The 18,842-nt window shown below is 38.0% G+C and overlaps 5 protein-coding genes across 9 annotated transcripts in view; 3 read left to right on the top strand and 2 right to left on the bottom strand.

Moving 5' to 3' along the window:
• The window catches only part of LOC105226987 (mast/stem cell growth factor receptor Kit), a 47,267-nt gene extending 37,394 nt beyond the window's left edge, over nucleotides 1-9,873 (top strand). Inside the window, exons 2-17 of one of the 2 annotated variants that reach the window (XM_049456704.1) lie at nucleotides 1,403-1,601; nucleotides 3,477-3,504; nucleotides 4,831-4,911; nucleotides 4,967-5,049; nucleotides 5,155-5,299; nucleotides 5,355-5,535; nucleotides 5,690-5,928; nucleotides 6,002-6,054; nucleotides 6,347-6,501; nucleotides 6,650-6,689; nucleotides 7,912-8,077; nucleotides 8,149-8,303; nucleotides 8,364-8,556; nucleotides 8,624-8,759; nucleotides 8,839-8,944; nucleotides 9,175-9,873. In XM_049456704.1, the coding sequence (XP_049312661.1) occupies nucleotides 1,467-1,601; nucleotides 3,477-3,504; nucleotides 4,831-4,911; nucleotides 4,967-5,049; nucleotides 5,155-5,299; nucleotides 5,355-5,535; nucleotides 5,690-5,928; nucleotides 6,002-6,054; nucleotides 6,347-6,501; nucleotides 6,650-6,689; nucleotides 7,912-8,077; nucleotides 8,149-8,303; nucleotides 8,364-8,556; nucleotides 8,624-8,759; nucleotides 8,839-8,944; nucleotides 9,175-9,519 (2,241 nt within the window). In that variant the 5' untranslated portion in view covers nucleotides 1,403-1,466 and the 3' untranslated portion in view covers nucleotides 9,520-9,873. Of the gene's footprint in view, nucleotides 1-1,399; nucleotides 1,602-3,476; nucleotides 3,505-4,830; nucleotides 4,912-4,966; nucleotides 5,050-5,154; nucleotides 5,300-5,354; nucleotides 5,536-5,689; nucleotides 5,929-6,001; nucleotides 6,055-6,346; nucleotides 6,502-6,649; nucleotides 6,690-7,911; nucleotides 8,078-8,148; nucleotides 8,304-8,363; nucleotides 8,557-8,623; nucleotides 8,760-8,838; nucleotides 8,945-9,174 lie in introns of both variants that reach the window. The other variant, XM_049456703.1, reaches the window with a different exon arrangement.
• Nucleotides 9,847-11,334, bottom strand: LOC105226940 (uncharacterized). 2 transcript variants are annotated; one of them, XM_049456708.1, is made up of 4 exons: nucleotides 11,012-11,334; nucleotides 10,638-10,782; nucleotides 10,062-10,573; nucleotides 9,847-9,979 (listed from the first exon to the last, which is right to left on the bottom strand). In XM_049456708.1, exons 1-3 carry the CDS (start codon nucleotides 11,166-11,168, stop codon nucleotides 10,084-10,086), a joined length of 792 nt encoding a protein of 263 aa, XP_049312665.1. In that variant the 5' UTR covers nucleotides 11,169-11,334; the 3' UTR covers nucleotides 9,847-9,979; nucleotides 10,062-10,083. The 2 variants fall into 2 exon arrangements, with proteins under 2 accessions (XP_049312665.1, XP_011204378.3); XM_011206076.4 differs by having other exon boundaries at nucleotides 9,858-10,573; nucleotides 11,012-11,332.
• On the top strand, nucleotides 11,319-13,433 carry LOC105226939 (cell cycle checkpoint protein RAD1). 3 transcript variants are annotated; one of them, XM_011206075.4, is made up of 4 exons: nucleotides 11,319-11,414; nucleotides 11,640-11,833; nucleotides 11,893-12,501; nucleotides 12,561-13,433. In XM_011206075.4, the coding sequence occupies exons 3-4, from the start codon at nucleotides 12,352-12,354 to the stop codon at nucleotides 13,275-13,277; spliced, it is 867 nt and encodes a 288-aa protein (XP_011204377.1). In that variant the 5' UTR covers nucleotides 11,319-11,414; nucleotides 11,640-11,833; nucleotides 11,893-12,351; the 3' UTR covers nucleotides 13,278-13,433. The 3 variants fall into 3 exon arrangements, with proteins under 3 accessions (XP_011204377.1, XP_029406351.1, XP_049312664.1); XM_029550491.2 differs by lacking the exon at nucleotides 11,319-11,414 and having other exon boundaries at nucleotides 11,531-11,833; XM_049456707.1 differs by lacking the exons at nucleotides 11,319-11,414; nucleotides 11,640-11,833 and having other exon boundaries at nucleotides 11,840-12,501.
• A 117-nt stretch (nucleotides 13,434-13,550) lies between these two features.
• LOC105226937 (protein screw) lies at nucleotides 13,551-15,354 on the top strand. Its single transcript, XM_011206074.4, has 3 exons — nucleotides 13,551-13,841; nucleotides 13,915-14,108; nucleotides 14,178-15,354. Exons 1-3 carry the CDS (start codon nucleotides 13,678-13,680, stop codon nucleotides 15,107-15,109), a joined length of 1,290 nt encoding a protein of 429 aa, XP_011204376.2. The 5' UTR covers nucleotides 13,551-13,677; the 3' UTR covers nucleotides 15,110-15,354.
• On the bottom strand, nucleotides 15,351-18,408 carry LOC105226936 (calpain-C). The gene is made up of 2 exons (XM_011206073.4): nucleotides 17,121-18,408; nucleotides 15,351-16,996 (listed from the first exon to the last, which is right to left on the bottom strand). The coding sequence occupies exons 1-2, from the start codon at nucleotides 17,843-17,845 to the stop codon at nucleotides 15,682-15,684; spliced, it is 2,040 nt and encodes a 679-aa protein (XP_011204375.1). The 5' UTR covers nucleotides 17,846-18,408; the 3' UTR covers nucleotides 15,351-15,681.
• Nucleotides 18,409-18,842: the final 434 nt, after the last annotated feature.

Here is an 18,842-nt window from a genome sequence, read left to right as displayed (position 1 = left end):
AGCACTCTTGCAAGTTTTATGGTGTATGGTTTTTAGAGACTTGCTTCATGTACTAGTTCGGTAGCCTAAATACTCTTGTGGCCCGGAACGCAGTCACCATATCTACTGCCTCCCTGCTTCTAAGAACATGCTGCAATGGGAGATTATTGCTTCAATTGCCGCTTGTCTATCGACGTATATATTGATTTTTATGACCGCAAAGACGTCTGCCTGGAAGATACTGCAGTACTTCTATTCCGACAGCTTGAAGGGTCGCCTGAGATCTAGCTCCGCGCTATAGATCTCGGCGCATATCCTTCAGCCATTTTTGATCCATTCATTTATACAAGCATGTTGAAAGTTCTGCTGGTGGATCACGTGTCTCTACACTAACCACCCACTTTCAGTGTGATTTGAAACCTTGTCTCCCATATTAAGAGTGCGGATATGTGATATATTTTATTCACTGAGCCCCTGCTTACCAGTCGACTTTTCACCTCTCCTCCACATTGAGCTTCCACGCCAGATTGCTGTTCAAAGTTATTCTCTGATACGTGGTGTGATCCTTAGATGTTAGCTGTACACCTTTGAGTTTCGGGGGTTTCCATATCCTCCTTGCACCGCCTTGTAAAGAGATCTTGTACCTCTTTCTAAAGTGTACCGTATCAGTACCGTCTAAATGCTTCTAGTGTTATTTGTCACGCTACTCATTGTGTCTAGGAACTTACCCGTCAATAGTATAGCTACATCGTCTACCAAGGCTATCAGTTTGGGTTTTCTTTCTTCAAATTTTTGCAGAAACTTATTTGCTACAGTGTTACAGTGAGTACAGGAGAGGCGACAATATCGATACTTGATGAGTTCCTGTTCAAAGTTTCAGGAATCTATGTTATACTATGAAAAATATCCAAGGCATATTCCTTATGCTCTAGAGCTCCCTCTGTATCTAAGGTTAGAGAGCCAAATGCAGAACATGGGCCTAGATTCTTTTGCAAATTGCCGGCTCTGCAACAGGGAGCCTGAAACTCCAGAACACCTGCTAATGCAGGATATAGGCCTCTGGATCCATGCTTCGAAATAGGGATCAAACCGTCTCATTAGTGCCTAGCAGTGTATTGGAACTTATCAATATGCCTGCGCTAAGTGGGTCGTTGTGAATTAAAGAGACTTAGGAGAAGGCACAATAGACCTTAGGTCACATTGGAAGCCACATTTATTAATCTTATCTTATCAGGCCTTATTAAACAAATGTTTGACATTTATAAAAAAAATTGCCAACTACTGGGCCAATCCTAGATGAGTTGATATTTACATACATATATTTTCCAACATATGTATATTATATAAACAATATAATTAATTATTATTTACACTCAAGATCCATAAAATTAATTTTTGCATTTCTTCATTTATCTTCCAGCAGAAGTCAATGGTTCAAATCCACAACAAAATGACTGGTGCCGTTGGAAAATGAGTAGTGTGTAAAAATGTGTTTGAAACTCTTGTATCTGCAGTGTGTGACCATCTTGTTGCTTTCAATATTAACGACCGCTACTTTGCGATTGGCAACATCCACAACAACAACAATAACAGGCGCAGAAGCCGCTGGCGCTCCTGCTAAGGTAAATATTTGCAAACGAATGAAGAACGAACTAATAGTACACCTGTACATACATGCATACATATATAACTGTAACACATATGTATGTGTGTATGTGTAGGGAAAAGCTAAAATATTTGTAAAAAAAAAATTATGCAAAGATATGTTTGTTTACTGTTGTCATTATTGTCATTATTGGCTACAATTAAATAATAAAAATAATAAACTCTTACATCCAACAATAAAGCTGATAACGCCGTTAACATTATATTATATGTAAATTAAATAAAATAAATAATAATAAAAATTATTTAATAAAAAATATTTTTTGGCAAAGTTGTAGTACTTAGTAGATTGAGGCTACTATGAGAAAAAATAGTAAGACTTTGTTCACAATTTCAAAATTCTTAATTTATGCTTCTAAATCTGTCACTCAAAAGTAATCCCTATTTGCCCCAATACACTTGTCCAACTATATTTCCAATACCCGAAACAGTTGTTAAAGTCATTTTCCGGAATTCTCGAGCTAAATCAGGCGAATGCGATCGTTGCGGCACGATATTGGATAAAAATTTAGCGCAAAACTCACGGAGAATCAATGCAATAGGTGACGGTGCAGTATCGTGGTGCGAAAATCAAGAGCTGTCGGCCAATAATTCCGGTCCCTTTTTACGAGTAGCTTCGTACAAACGACGCATAACACTTAAATAGTTTTCCTTGTTGACAGTTTGGCTGGTCGGAAGAAACTCTGAGTGCATCATACCTCGATAATTGAAGAAAATAGTTAACCTTGATTTTTGATCTGCTTTGACGTGGTTTTGATCATCTGTTTCTAGGTCATAAGCAAAGGTCCAAGACTCCTCGGCAGTAATAATACGTTTCATGACGTCCTGGCAATCGGAAAGCATTGTTTCAAAGGCGTTAACGCAACGCTGTTTTTGATTGAATTGAGTGATTTTGGAACCAAACATGTTTTCACTTTTCTTAGGCCCAAATGATTTTTCAAAATGGTTTTCACTGATCCTTCCGATATTCTAACGATGCCAGTAAGATCTCTGACTGTTAATCGTCGATTCTCAAGCACAAATTTGTTTATTTTATTGGCGTGTTGATCATCAGTTGATGTTGATGGCCGTCCTGGACGTGGTTCATCGTCAACGAGTTTTCGACACTCTAAAATAATATCGCATGTCCGTAAAATCAAATTGTGTGAAAGGGCTGAGACTTTAAAGATACCAATGAACGTATTGAATAAATATTTGGATCTTTGCAAAGTAGATTGTTAATTCTGGGGAGTATTTGAAGCTCTTTAAATGCAATAAACCCGAGTTTTGTGTCGATATATGGCAATGGATGAAACATGGACTACATTATTTTACACCAAAGTCCAATCGACCGTCAGCTGAGTGGACTGCACATAACAAACCAACCCCAAAGCGTGGGAACAAGCAAAATTCGACTGGTAAAATTATGGCATACGTATTTTGGGATGAATGTGATATAATACTAAACACTAACTTCAAATTGGAAAAACAATTAAAAGCGTCTATTACATTGTGTTATTGGAGGGGTTTGACAGACTAAATCCGAAGAAACGGAAAGTGCGGTTTCTTTAAGACAAAACATCGTGTCACGATGCCGAAATTCAATGAATTGTGCTTCGAATAAAAACAAATTTCCGTATGTTAGCCTTCCTTGAACTTTTCAACTCGCTTGTTACTATGATTTTTTTTTTAATTTTCAAAAATTATAAATCCACGTCTAATATTATAGTATGTGCGCTAAACAAACTAATAGTGCTGCCAAGCAATTTAAATTTTTTTTATAATATATTATATATTTTTTTTTTCAATGACGAATAATACTAATCTAAATTAATAAAATTTTCTTATTACAGCGATTGACTCGTTCTGGCAGAATAACAGGTAAATTGGCAATGGACAAAAATTTTACGATATCGGCGTTTTTCAAGTTGATCACGTATTATACATTCTGACAAAAAATTACCTGGAAATTGTAAATAAAACAAAATATTTATTTATTCATCAATATTTATTTTCTCGCCTTCAAAGTCATCGCCACCAGATATAAAACATTTAAGCCATCGATTTTCATACTCAAAATATCGGCCAAAATTTTTCGAACGAACTCTCGAGAAATGTCAAACTCTCTTGCCATATCTCAAAGAATTGCCTGACAAATTTCAAGCACCATATCAATAACTTTTATTTTAATTTTTGTCAGTTGAAGAGGTCGAAAGTCGTACAAAACGAGACATGTCTTCAACGATTTCTCCACCGTTTTGTATCACTCGTAGGCTTGTGTTTTTTACAAAACTGAATCACCGTAAACCTTTTCCAACATTTGCCATGATTCGGCAAACAAAATTTGGTTAAGAATACAAATTTTGAGACAAATTCTTTGTTCGATATTTTTATCCATTGTAAAAATCGCAACGCACTACTGAGATGTACCGACTTAAGCAGAGGCTGAACAAAAACTGGTTGTCAGATCCCGATTATATTTGGATTAGTAATTAAGAACAGTCCTACTAACTTAGAAAATTCATACCGGGTGCTTTTTTGTCACAATCTATATACAAAAGGTCATGGTATAGTTCTTGAGAGTGGTTCATTAAATCTTTTGACTTTGTAATAAAATGGATCTTAAATATCTATAATAAGATTTTTTTATATAATATGTTCTTTTTCATTTAAAAAATGTAATAATAAACTTGAACTCCTCCTTTTATTCGTCCGTTTGTCATTCACATGACGTTACATCTTTTGATATCACTTACACCATACTGAGAGAAAATAATAAGAACGCTAAGTAAAGAACAATCAATCCTGAAGCGGGAAAGCACTCTATAGAAGAGATGTCTCCGATGCGTTAAGCCTTGGAGAGTAGCGAATAGAACATTATACTGGTATAAACCGCATAAAGTGGTATAAGTCAGTAGAGGTAGTGGAATAACAAGTCTGTCACCAGTGCTGACTTAAACGGTTTTATCAAATTCATGCTGCTGTGGTTTTCAGAGAATTTTTCATTTATGATTTCAATAAATTAACATTTTTAAACAAGCGTTTTAGGCATCTCTGAGACTTATTGAACCATTCATTTAAGGATATCTTAATATCAATTTCATAAATCTCTCTAAGTCTAAGCATAAAGTGTCTGAGACCTATTGAACCATACTTTCAAGTTTAATAAGCTGCATATCTAAATATAAATTTCATAATTCCTCACAGGTGTTACCACCAATGTAACATTGCATGAAATAGGCGATATTGTGCAACTATTAATCAGCTGGCAAGACAATTTGCCAAAAGGTAAATAAAATATATTTTCAAAAAAATAAAGATTAATGTGTATGTGGACTCATAGGTACCTCATACAATGTCATTGTGACTGCCACAAACTACACGAAGTGCAGTGAGCCGCCTTGTAGTGTCTATGGTGTTATTAAGGTTAGTAAGAGTTACTAAAATATAGCGCTAAAACTCAAGTCGCCATGGATTTTGAAGAAAATTTTTCAAACTTTAAATCATAAATTCATAATTATTCAAATGCAGGACACCAAAAGCATGATCATACCAGAGAATCCAATGACGCATGTGGATCAAAACGAGTGTGGCTTCATGTTTGGCTGTGATTATACAGTATTAGTGGAAACATCGAATACGATGATATCCGAACGGGCGACCGTGTCTGTGCCATGTAAGAGAAACAACTTGCTGATTGAGTACGTCATTCATATAACTGTCTTTCGTAGATTGCATAATGGGCGTGTGTTCCTGCCGACATGCCGCAACGCTACCGAAGGTCTTATCATCCGTCAATATACCCGATAATGAGACGATTATCTTTGATTGGGCGATTAAATATGAAAAAATAATGGACAAGCATAATCACGAAGCCATAGATACAAATCATCACTGGAAATTATATTTAATGTGAGTAAGGAAATTTTTTACAAAGAGCTTTTGCTCTAATGAAAGCTTAAATGACAGTTTAACTGTCAATTTATGATTAGAAATATATGTTTTGAGAACTAAACTATATTTTTTTTATATTTTTTCTAATGTAACTACATTTTAACATTCACAGCATCAGCGAACAAACAAATCCTTCTCTATCGTGGGGCGGTCGCCTCTTACCCATCACAGAGCATTTGTATCCCATAAGAAATGTGACACAGCTTAACACCAAGGGCACCATGAAGGGTGTCTTCAAAATACGTATACCAAAAGAGAAGCAATTAGTTGCCAATGCTGTGCTCAAAATACGCTCATATATAATAGACGATTTGCAATGCGGCGGCCCAGAGCATTTCTCAAATGTTACAGGTAAGTTGCAATTTCCTACAGGGATGCTAGTTATGTTTTTAGGTTATTTTATCATTTCTCTGCACTTTTACAGTTCCTGATTTTTTTAAAGTGGACGAAAACATTGACGCTGCTGACTTCGATTTGGTGAGTAAAAAATAGCAAAAAAATTTCTTGAAAAGATCACAAAATGGTACTAACCCTATACCCTAATAATTACCGTGGGTTTCCTAAACATGCCAGACAACCTTTAAATGGTTTTAAAAATGCATCGAAAAGCATTTTTTCTTATTACTTTTATTCCTATGCGTCGTTGGGTAAAACAAATAACGGGAATTTTAAAATACTGCATGTACCGCTAACCTTTAGGAACCCCATATTTATACCACCCTACCCTAAAATACTCTCTAAATACACATTTATGTTATTCTCTCTACAGGGCATTGCCTTAATTATTCTCAGCGCGCTTTTCCTTTGCATCGTCGTTTTGGCCTTGACATTTTGCTGTTGGAGACGTAATAAAATTGCCAAATTCCATAACGGTGTTCTACCGAAGGAAGAACATTGCCTGGCGCCATTTTCCACAATGGTCGAGTAAGTTTGCTTTGCGCTTTCATCATATGATTTTCAATATATACTATATAACTGAATTTGAAAAGATTACTGTTATAATTTTATATAAAATAGTGCAGAGTTGCCATTTTATATTTTATTAAGAAAGTTATTTACCTTATACTTTTAGAATGGAAGACAACATCAACTACGTCGATAAATATGTTGAGGTGAGTAATTGAATGAAATTAATTTTTAATTTAATGAATTAAGAAATGATCTGAAGTTTGTCTGAAAACTTCATTCAAGTTCAATCATATTCCAAAAGCAAGTCACATAAAGCCATTCCACACATTTTTTTTTAAAGCAGCTTTTGCCACAAATCTGATTTTATATCTCTTTTATCTCGAAAACCCCTGAAAGTGTTAAAAATCAGTGAAAGACTGATGCTTCCATTCTCAAACGTTTCACTCTTCTTTATTTTTACTTTTCGCTGTTTTGCAACAATTGAAGATTCCAAGTGTATTCAGGTCCATCTCCATCTGGTCTTTCCAACGGAGTGAATGTTTTCCTCCTGCTCTGTTTCCCCCGGCGGGTCCTAAAAAAACTTTTCTCCGACTCATCAGATGATGTCATTTTCCATGCCTCATATATAGCAGGACGGGGAATAAGAGGGACTTGTAGAATTTGGTCTTTCGTTCGACAAGAGAGTACTTTACTTTTCAGTTGCCTACTCAGTCCAAAGTGGCACCTGTTGGCAAGAGATATTCTGCATTGGATTTCGTTGACGTTGTTGTTGATGTTGGTTCCAAAATAGACGAAATTATCTACTTCGGAGCCAAGTCACGACGACTGCTTGTTTGTTGATAGGAGATAGTTCGTCTTGTCCTCGTTCACAACCAGACCCATACTTTTATAGAAGATTGGACCTTCTCCTTTTAGGTTTGCAGCTGGAATTATTTTCTCCAGAAGTATATTGAAGAAGTCGCACGCTAGGGAATCATCTCATCTGAAACCTCGTGTGGTATCGAATGAGTCGGAGAGGTCCTTCCCGATCCTGACGGAGCTTTTGGTATTGCTCAACATCAGTTTACACAGCCGTATTAGTTTTTTAAAGCAGTTTTGAAGTCGACGAAGGGATGGTGTGTGTCCATCCTCTTTTCAGGGGTCTTTTCCAAGATTTTACGCATGATGAATATCTAGTCATTTGTTGATTTTCCAAGCCTAAAGCCACAATAGTAAGGTCCAATCAGTTTGTGTTCCCATGCTGTCTCGAAACCGGTTTTAGACCTATAGTCCCTCAGGCAAACTAGATCAGAATGACCCGTAGATCATTTCACGCATAAGCGACTTTATGTTATAGAAAAAAATCAACCCACGCTAATGTACAATCACTTTATACAATATTTGAGGATTTGAGTTTAAACAAGCCAAATATATTTCTTTCTCCAGGAGGCACAAGCGAAGGGCTTGGCTGATGTATTCGAAATACCACACACCGCCATACAGATTGGACCCGAAATTGGCGAGGGCGCATTCGGACGTGTCTATAAGGCCGTCGCTGTCAACATACGACGAATGCGCGGTAGCACCGTTGTTGCTGTAAAGCAACTGAAAAGTGAGTGCGGAGAGAGGATCTACAACATATAGATGGAATGTTTTATATTTAATTATTGTGAAATTTTACAGAAAATCCAACTTCGGATGAAGTGGGCGAATTTCTAAGTGAAATCGAAATGTTGAAGGGTGTGGGCACACATCACAACATCGTGAGTTTCTTCGGCTGCTGCACCATACGACCGCCATATCTGATGATCATGGAGTTCGTGGGTCGTGGCGATTTGGTAATATTTATGGTTGCATTTATTTTTGTATTTGGTAAAATTTTCTACTGCTTTCTACAGTTAACTTACCTGCGTACCGTGCGTCAGGGTTCGACGAAATTCAAACCCAACGGCAACGTCGCCTCGTACACAAATCGCGAAACAGCCGAGCAGCCAAAGCCGAAGGTTAAATATATTGAATTGAAATTATCCACACAATCGGTGGATAGTGAATATGAGACTGAACGTCAGCCGAAGACATCTGTCGCGGAGAGTGAGTAGAAATGTCTTGTAATAAACGAAAAGTGAATAAATTTGTAAAAATGAAAACTCTTTTATAGCGACCTATACTATAGTTGAAGACGAGGACTATAATGAAACCTTTGAGTATATTTTGGATCACAAGGAATTGCATAATTTTGCGTTACAAATCGCGAATGGCATGCGATTTCTGGAAGAGCAGGAGATAACTCATAGGTGAGTTATTTCTCGTCGTAAAAATTTAAACTTTTTATTTCAAAAAATGCTTTAATTTTTTTTTTATTTTAAATTTCAGAGATTTGGCTGCGCGTAATGTACTCATTGACGATCGTAAGACCTTGAAAATATCAGATTTTGGTCTATCCCGCCATGGTATTTATACAAATACAAAAACTCGAAAGGTTCGTATTTTGAAACCGGAATACATTTTACAAATTTTTAGGGCTGTTTAACGAAGTTTGCTGACAATTATTCTTAAGGTTAAAAATGTATATTTTTTAAGAACCGGAAGATTTGTACTACTTTAATCTAGTTAATTAAAGTTTAATTTAGTCAAAAAATCGTTTCTAATCACGACTTGAGACAACTCAATATTATTTAATATAATATATGTATGCTCTTCTCTTTAAAGTTACCACTACGCTGGCTCTCTATTGAAGCGATACGTGACAATATCTATTCGAACAAAAGCGACGTCTGGGCATACGGTGTCGTGCTGTGGGAGATCGGCACTTTGGGCGCCTCACCATATCCAACCATCAGCAATCATGAACTCATACCATTTTTGCTGTCCGGCAAAAGACTGGAGAAACCTGAAATCTGCACGGATCAGGTTTATGCCATAATGATGCAATGTTGGGATGAGAGCGCCGAAAATCGCCCTACCTTCGAGGAACTCTACAAGGCGTTAAGCCCCAGTGCGGCGTATGTTGATATTAACAGTCTGAGTGATGATTATGTCTTTCCACCGATTTAGTTAGTAAATATACAATAAGCAAATGTGAGCAACGAACATTGCAATAGTTGTAAAATAGTCTAAGTTTACACAGCATGTAAATATACAGTTTAGGTATTTGTAAATATGTCAGCTTATATTTGTAATTTGTATATTCTTAAAGATATTAGTGTACAACTAAAATGTTTATTGTAAGTCCGTGTAAAATGCTTTTATAAAGTGTTTACTATATGAATGTAATAAATAGTAGATAAGATGGTTTTACAATTTCTAGCTGTATAGATTAAGGAAAAGCAAACAAGCTTTTGGCGAGAAAAAAAAAATCGAGGAATATCTAAGTAAAATAAAAATTGGAATACATTTTAAACAGCAAAACATATATGTATAATATTTACATATGGAAATATGCTACGTTATCGGCTTATTTTGAGCAACAGGTCAGTACAGTATTCAGTTATAACAGCAACAGATTCTGCTTTCGCTGAAATTCACGCAGAAGCAGAATAGTCAATGCAGTTATACGATTTGCTTAATATACAAAAAATTAATAATTATAAACATACACATGTACATATTACTCAGTATTTAAACAACCGATTCATTGTTGGAATCATAATCAACTTCGGCTTCCTTCTCACTTTCATAGACTATTTGATTTTTTGTCAGATAGAACACCTCAGTATTGGCGTTTCGCTCAGCCAAAGCAATTTCCTCATTGCCCACTAGCTGTGAGATTTGCAATTTCACTTTCGCAATCGACAATGGCGGGAATGTGCGCATAGTGCTGGCAATAGATTCGAAAAAGATTTGCAAACTGTTATTCTGCGCTAATTTTGGCGTTTTCGACGGCTTAGGCGGTAAAGGTTCCACCAAAGTTGCACGTTTTTTGCTAATTAATTCTGGCGGTGTAGTTTGCTGGATTTCGGCAACAGTTCTGGTTCGTTTTCCTGCACGTCGTGCGGATTCTACGGGTGGCGCTGCTGGCGTGCGTTCATTTTTCGTTGTTAATACGGTGTTGCGTACCTTAGCGCTGTCAGTGTGCTGCTTTGAAGGTCTAGTGTTTGCTTTCATGCTTCTAAAGCGGAGAGGAATATTAATACATTTACTTTGAATTATGTTTTTACATGAATGTGACTTACGGTTTCTTCTGCGGGGAAGTGTCCAATAAGAACTTAAGTGATTCGTCTCGTTTAGTAAGTGGCGCTACCGAGCCATTGCCTCGCTTATCTATGGTGCGCATGAAGTAATCTCGCATGGTAGTCCATTTTCCCTTAACGGCTTCAGCTATAATTCATATGATAGGTTGTAATTATATATGTACATATATGTATGTATGTATACATTTTTAAGTAAAAAAAAACATAAAATGAATATTAGTCTGAAAAAAGCTGCGATCAAGCGTATATCGGCTTTGTCAGTGCTTGGGTCTTCCAAAAATCACTGGCAGCAGTTGATATCAAAAAAATTTGTTTGTAAACGCAAATAGAACAAAAACAAATACATAACTGTTCACCTGTAATATCGAGCTGCTCTGCTATTTCAAGCCACAAGCGTTGTTTCTTCTCTCTATCACGGAAGTCTTTGTGGCGCTTATTATAAAGAATTTCGTGATTTCTTACGAAATCTATTATTTTCTCCACATCCTCAGTAGTAAACTTAATTTTCGTCATAATTTGTAAAAAAAACTTCACAACACAAACAATACAAATAATTATTATACTGCTTTATTTCTGCTATTGTTGCTGAAATGATAATTTCTGTAGTTGGTAACGTTAAGTTTACTGTATATGAATTTATGATTATTTCTGTTGGTGGGCATTCTGTTTCTGTTTCGATTAATAAACAGAGAGCAGAGAATGTACAAACAGGGAACATAATAAACTATGCCAAACTTTTACTACACATATTCTAATCAAGTAAGCATTTCGTTATTTATTGAGAATAGTAAATTTTTGACAAGATGTCTTCATATTTTCATTAAAAATAAGCAACAACAATAATTTATAATTTAAAAACGTAACGCATCAGTAATTTAAGTTCTTAGTTATCGATTAACACATGTAAATTGTTGCAACTCTGTTACTTGTTTACGAATGAGCGTAAATAAGCAGAATAACAAATTACACATGTTTTTCTTTTAGATTTCCCGGCTTATTGTGTTGGAAATATTTAATTCGAAATCAAGTTTAAACTCTATAAGAAAAGCTAGCTTCTATATGTCAAATGCAATTGGAAGCGAAGGATACCTTTCCGGCGAAACGAATAATTGTTAAGCTAATCGAGGAAGCACTGCAGCAATACGAACGAAATACGAGCGCGCTGGATATAGAGTCAAGTAAATTTCATGCATGCTTCAATGGAAATAGCAAAAATCTTATTCCTAGCTGTTTTCAGATATAGAAGTGCACACAAATCATTTATTGCTGCAGCTCAAAGCACTTTTGGGCGATATACTCTTAGATGCATTGTGCATTTTGGATGAGCAAAGCATAATTTTATACACTAATGAAAGTTGTGCTCTTGCCGAGATACGGATCAAACATCAACAGTACAGTAGCTCTGTTTGGTTGTTTCCTGGTGTGAATTATTGTAATTGTAAACAATTCGACGAGCGTGTATTGGGATTGTCAAATGAGCTAGAGCAACAAAATTCAGCCACACAAAGCGAAAACGTGCATCGGAGTTATACTTGTGCACATGTATTGGCATTGCGTCTCGCACAGTTGTTACGTCCAAAGCCAAGTACTTACAAAGTGGAAGCGGTGACAACACAACAATTTAATAATTTGAATGAACGAATGGAATGCAGCTTTTTAGAAATATTTAAGAAAAATTCGCCGTGAAAATTAACGAATGCAACATTCAAAGACCCTCTATGAAAAGGGACTCTTAAAGAATCTAAAAATGTTAACACAACGTCAATATTCGAATTTCAAATTTGTAGCGCGTTTGGACCAGATCAAGACATTTTACACCGGGATTAAGGCTTTAAATTTTGAAAACGTGAGTAAAATAGTTTCAAAAATAAATAAAAAAGTATTAATTAAATAAATTATCAACAGAATGGCAAGTTTCAAATAAGCGAAGAAGGCCTACGTGTCACCGTGGAGGAGGGTAATTGTGTGCAAGCAAATCTTTATATGACTGCAACATGTTTTGCCGAGTTCCATGTTGTCGATACGGTGACCTTTGGTCTAAATATGAATATCATCTCCGAGTGTTTGGGTCTATTCGCCGGCATACCATGCAGCTTGAAAATGTTCTACAAAGGCAATGGTGCACCACTGGTGCTCGTACTGCGTCCAAACGATGAACCTGATATATCAGCAGAATGTTCTATTAAAACTACCAATGTCGATGAAGTTATAGACTACAATCTTGATGAGGATAGTGCTAGCTTAAATGTGGTATTTATACGCGGTCCGGCTCTAGCGAGTCTCATACAAGAGTTAAATAAAGCGGCTGATGAGTTGCGAATAACTTTATCGCCGCGCACGCCACATTTTAAAATCGAGTCGTTGGGTGTGATGAAAACCGAGACGTTCGTTGAAGTGGCCAAAACTAGTGATATGATCATGTTGTTCAATTGCCGCGAAACCACGTCGGCATGTTATCGCAATACAGAAATGCGTATGACACACAAGGCACTGGCGGCCGCCACAAAAGTTGCCATCAAAACGGATGCAAGTGGTTTGCTCGAAATGCACTTTATGATGCAATCCGAGGAGCAGGCGGAGGTGTATGTACAGTTCTATATAATGCCGTTGGCGGATATTTAAAATTTACAAATTTTTGTTGTCATAGCGTGTACACCTTTTTTCATTTTATGTTATGAATTTAAGAATTTCTGTGAAATATAAAAATCACAAAAAACATTTATACTTATACTTAGCAAAAAGTTTAAAAATAAATTAAGTTTCACTACTGACAGTAAACTCCTCTTATTAATTACTTCTTTAGTTTTGCTAAAACTGTCAAGGGTTAATAATCCTGCAAAAATTACGACCGTTCATTTATGTTGTTGCCTTTGTTGTTTGCTACCTGTAGTTATGTGCACTTACGCTAATCACCGTTTAACACCCGCCGTTAGTACCTGCTTGCTGCTTTATTTAAACATAACTTCGCAACAAATATTTCATACGCACTTAAATTTTAGCTAAAACTAAACAAACTTCAAAAATGCCACAACAAACATTATTTTATCGCGTATTTATTTTATTGACGTGCTGTCTAGCAGTTATATTTGCACAGCAAGAGAACACACCAGACGCAATGGCGCAACTTGCCGATTTATTAGGTTTGAGTCAAGCGAGCGCGCGTCTTAAAAGACAACCATCGTTAAGGTGAGTACTTGCAATCGCTTGGAACGTTTCGTGCTGAAGTGAAATTAATTGATAAACAATTTCGAACTCACAGCAATTCAGCGGCGAAATTTTTGCTTGAAGTTTACAAAGAAATCAGTGAAGAGGATGAAAAGAATTTACCAGAAGTGCTACAGAAACAACACAAAACGCGACATAGGCGAGCGATCAGCGAGGACAACTTCATAACACCTTTCGACCGGAGAGAAATCGAGTTGAGCAACAACATAATCACATTCGCCAGCAGACGTGAGTTTGATATTTTGGTCTTCGAGTGCATTTGAGCTATACATTTTATTTACTCATTAACTTTAACAGCCGTGTCATTTAATTCGATTTCTGCACCTTTGGGCGACATGCTCGTCAATTTTAATTTGAATGACATACCAAACGACTTGGAATTAACACATGCCGCTATGCGCTTATACCAAGATCCGCAACTGGGACACTACAACACGCATGCTGAGTATAATTACACAATCACCGTCTACAAGCCCGTTGGCGAGTATATGCATCGTGTTGCATCGTTAAATGCCACAACCGCCTTCAAAGGTTGGCTGGAGTTGAATGTAACGCATGTGCTTAATCAGTGGTTACGCTTTCGCACGCTTAAGCAGATACTCTACGGCAATGACTTGCTGGTTGGCGTCACATTGCATACGCCACACAGAAAGGCGGGAGCGAACGCAAAATTACAACAGGTTGCTGCTACTGATGTCGGTTTAGTGTCCCCACAAATGCAAGCGGAGCTGCTTGACCTGCAGCCCTTCATTATTGGCTACTTTAATGGTCCCGATTTGATGACCAAGATGCAACAGCGCTCTAGTCAACAAAACAAACGTCGCGTGCGACATGCCGACTCCTTTCGGCAGCCACCGGCGCCGCATTTGCCGCACAATATAAATATTAACAAGGAAATCGTTTTTGAGCCACCCAAAGCATGTGAGCGACGCAACTTCACATTGGATTTCAAATATTTGGGCATGGAGAAATCGGTGATTGCACCGAAAACTTTCGAGGCTTTCTACTGCTTTGGCGAATGCAATTTCCCCTTGGGCACACCGATGCATAATGCCACCAATCATGCCATTGTGCAGACGCTGATGCATTTGAAGCGCCCAAATCTACCGAAACCATGTTGCGTGCCAGTCAAGTTGGCCTCCATATCCATATTGTACTCGGTCAATGAAGATAGCGTGAATTTGATGCGTTTCTCGCACATTGTCGCCAAAGAATGTGGTTGCCGTTAAGTGCTGACGTGTTGTTGGCGGGGTGGAAGACGAAATTCAAAATTATTTAGCGTTCAAAATAAAGTAGCATAGTAATTATAACGGCAACATGTAAATACATACATACATATATTTAATTATTGTAAATTTGTTACGATGAACATAATGAGATTTTGCTTGCTTACATACATAAGTATATACTAAGTGTTAAAATGTAAGTATGTGCGCGCGTGCATATAGAAAAAAAATGTGTTAACAACAATTTACTTTGTCTGCTTTTATTTGGGGTAACTGGGTTGGCTGCAACGAAGTAAGCTTCGGTAAAACTTGTAACACTTTTAATGATCGTAAATATTAAATATTTTTAACCACATTGTCAACAGTATTTGGAGTATTTGTTTTCAAAAACGCCACTACGTTAAATAGTAATTATGATTTTCGTCTTTTTGATTTAAGGTACGTCAGAATTGCACATATAAATTGAACTACGCTCAAAATAGAACCGAAAATAAACAGAATTTCAGACATAACCTAGAAATGACCGACCACTGCTGCAGCAATCGTAAGATTTATAACAATTTCTAACAGTATGGTTAGCATCTCAGCACACATTTTATCCAGTCGGACATTTCAATTTCGATAACATTGTCTTGATTGTGATCCTTGCGTTGGAAGTAATCGAACGCGGCTGTCAGGTGCAGCACCGCGGATGCAAAGTCGCTTAGCCGCAATGTGCCATCCTTCCTTATATAGCGCTGCATCAGACAATTCATTATCTCTGTGCTCAATTGGAAACCGACATCGTAGAGTGCGTCACGCAAGCGTTCGGCGCGCAGTATGCCGGCCTTTTCTTTTGTATAAATCTTGAAAACACCCTGCCATGACTTCAGATTGACCATGAATGTTTTGAATTGTAGGAAATTGATGCGTCCTGTGCCGGTTTTGTCTTGCAATGCAATCACCTGACGACATATATCAATATTGGCGCAACCTTTGATGTAATCGTTGGGCAAACACGCCTCCAGCAGCTCGTGCAATTCAAAACAGTTGATTGTTTTGTTCTCGTCAGCCAACTGCATGAACACTGGCTCATATTGACAGACATTTTTGATTTTTGTTGTCTCCACCTCGGTCTTCAAAGCTGGGAATGGATCTAGCAGCATCATTGTTTGTGTTTCAAGCAGTGAGAGACGCAATGCTGCAGTGCCCAAGAAGCGTACGGTGAAGCTGGTCTCCTCGCCGGGTTCATATGTGGTGGGCATAAGCACATATTGGCCCACTTCTAGCTGGCAGCGATAGCTTACGTGTCGCGTATTGCCGTAGTCTGAGTTCAGGAAGCTCACCTGTGTTTTGAAGAAATCTTTTGGTAGGCATTCGCTGAACTTGCCCTTACCGCCATTTGCCAAGCCATTTAATTTGTACATTGAAAAGCCAATGACTTTGGGCTCCACAGCTGTGTGTTGATTCAATGCAATTACAACTTCCTGCTGCTCTTGTATGTTTAACAATAATTGTGGATTAATGTGAAAGGATTCGTGATTCCGGCAACCACCGGCTGTGACACCACGCTTCCACTGTCCTTGGAACATTTTCATTTGCCAGCGTTTAGGGCGTTCTTGCAGCGTTGTCTCGTCTTTGGCTGTGTCAGCGTCCAGATAAATGCATTCGAGGCTGGTGAATGTCTGCGTGAATTCGAGGAACGACATCCAGAATTCACCAGCATCGAGTTGGCCGAAAAGACGATCACGCTCCTGCACTGAAACGCGTTCCCACGATGCCGAGAGCGCTGACCAATCGCCTTCAAATACAGCATTGTTGTCGAAACCATTGCAAGCGAGCGGATCTTTCAAACGCACCAACTGCACCGCATCCCCCAGCAACGTCTCTACTTTATCCAGCGAAGAAAGTCTGCAAAAAGCATTAAAAATTTTCGAAATAAATATGCAAAAAATTTAGTTCAATACTAATGTATTTGGCTAGGCGTTAGTGCTGCTAAGGCAATACTAGTCCACCTACGCACGCGCTCACTCACCTGTAGTTAACATTGAATGCGACACCGTTCACCAGTCGCTCAGCTGTACTTTTATGTTGTCCACTCGCTGTGCCGCCCGTTACTGCAATACACGTCACTATGCAGGTTGTTTCCAGATGCGATTTCAACTGTTGCGGCCGCAGCAGATCTGTGGCATTAGTGCCTGTCTTCAGTGGTATACACTCTACCACGCCACCAAGCAGATCACTGAGACCATCAGAACGCGTGCCATATTTGAGTGCTTCATAAGAGCCGTGCAGCTTTGCAATCGCCTTCTCCAGCAACGAAGCCCAGTAACAGTGTGATGTTTGTGGCTGTAGGAATGCCAAGCGCCCATTTATGGTAGGCAGGCGATCGTCAACGAGCACCTCCACCCATTCACCGCACCACCACAAACGAAACCGAAATACACCGTGTGCTTTGTCAAGACTCTGATCTGCGGGCACAACACGGTAGAATAGATTGCGCAGCGAATGCAAAACGCCCAAGCATGACACCAGCCAGCGATCACCCATTTTGCCAGGAATGACGTCAAAATTTTCTCCTTCATTCACGAAACACGCCTGTTGTGCTTCCGCAATTTCGGCTATGCGCCGCCATTGGAATGTGAAGGGCGGTGTTTGATAGTAGAAAACTGATGATTGCACGGCGGCAAAATCGGGATCCTCCCATAGGATATTGCGTGCCACACAATCAGCTTTGATGCGCTCATATCGTGAGGTCATTGCGTAGCGTTACGGTTCCACAAAATCACCTGTTGTCTTCATGCAATTAAAAATATGATTGTTACGAGTTGTCTAGCTGTCTACGACTTGCCACCAACACTTGCAGTTCGTGTATTGCTGTAGGCTCCGTAATAATTCAATTGGAGCTTAAGCAACAACAATAACATTTAAGACATACACTCCCAATTGGCAAGTACTAAGCAGGTGGTTTGCTTGTCACTTACAGCTACACACTAAAATTGTTTATTAAAGGTTTATGGTCTTGCTGTCACGAAATTGGTAAGAATTCTAATATTCTTGACGCGTACGATTTGTTTTTGGACTTCTTTTCCGTTGACCTTGTTTGATTGAATTCCACAATCAAGTCGAATGTGCACACACGGTGGATTCACAACAAAGTGAAAGTTGAGACAAAAAATTAATGCAGAAACACAAAAGTCGAAAAGAAAACAAACTGGTGTAAAAGACTGGGGCAAAAATACGCATGCGCAACTTGTTTGAATGATAAAATAAATATAGCGAAGTAGCAACAAAACGTAATACGCAAAATAACAAAAGCGGAATAAAAGGAATTGTGAAAAGCGCACAGGGTTGCAGTTACGTGTAGCCAAAAAAGATTTCAACTAAGAAAATAAGACGAAAAAATTAATAATTTTACACATTTATATAGAAAATGTTACATTGATTGCTTCAAAATTAAAATCTGTTGTTGTAATTGAAAAATCAGTGTTTATATTTGTTTTAGATAATTCACTTCATCTTATATTTGAGTCGTCAACCTTGGTAAGTTATATCCCTTCGCCAAGAGGTGCCGCTGTTGGAAGCCTGTAGCGGCATCCTACAACTCGGTAAACAAAACATTTACGTCTAATTCACATACAAATTCTTTTCTAAGCTTTGTTTGAGTAATGGTATAATTTGAAGGAATGCTGCCTAGTGGTAAGTCCTTGAGTGGATTAAATGCCAGGTTTGTTCCAGTGACGTAGACCCGATTGTC

Source organism: Bactrocera dorsalis, chromosome 4 (assembly GCF_023373825.1).
Source record: "Bactrocera dorsalis isolate Fly_Bdor chromosome 4, ASM2337382v1, whole genome shotgun sequence".
Lineage (NCBI taxonomy): Eukaryota > Metazoa > Arthropoda > Insecta > Diptera > Tephritidae > Bactrocera > Bactrocera dorsalis.
The sequence above is the reverse complement of the archived record's forward strand: the minus strand, read 5'-3'. Positions and strand labels throughout refer to the sequence as shown.

Bases quoted from the DNA above. Each gene is read 5' to 3' on its own strand.
- LOC105226940 (XM_049456708.1), bottom strand. From the start codon at position 11,168: ATGACGAAAATTAAGTTTACTACTGAGGATGTGGAGAAAATAATAGAT. The intron at 10,783-11,011 runs GTGAACAGTTAT...TATGAATTATAG, and splicing joins AGAGCAGCTCGATATTACAG to CTGAAGCCGTTAAGGGAAAA. The intron at 10,574-10,637 runs GTAAGTCACATT...TCTCCGCTTTAG, and splicing joins ACTTCCCCGCAGAAGAAACC to AAGCATGAAAGCAAACACTA.
- LOC105226939 (XM_011206075.4), top strand. From the start codon at position 12,352: ATGCAACATTCAAAGACCCTCTATGAAAAGGGACTCTTAAAGAATCTA. The intron at 12,502-12,560 runs GTGAGTAAAATA...AATTATCAACAG, and splicing joins AGGCTTTAAATTTTGAAAAC to AATGGCAAGTTTCAAATAAG.
- LOC105226937 (XM_011206074.4), top strand. From the start codon at position 13,678: ATGCCACAACAAACATTATTTTATCGCGTATTTATTTTATTGACGTGC. The intron at 13,842-13,914 runs GTGAGTACTTGC...TCGAACTCACAG, and splicing joins AAAAGACAACCATCGTTAAG to CAATTCAGCGGCGAAATTTT. The intron at 14,109-14,177 runs GTGAGTTTGATA...TAACTTTAACAG, and splicing joins AATCACATTCGCCAGCAGAC to CCGTGTCATTTAATTCGATT.
- LOC105226936 (XM_011206073.4), bottom strand. From the start codon at position 17,845: ATGACCTCACGATATGAGCGCATCAAAGCTGATTGTGTGGCACGCAAT. The intron at 16,997-17,120 runs GTGAGTGAGCGC...TGCTTTTTGCAG, and splicing joins GCATTCAATGTTAACTACAG to ACTTTCTTCGCTGGATAAAG.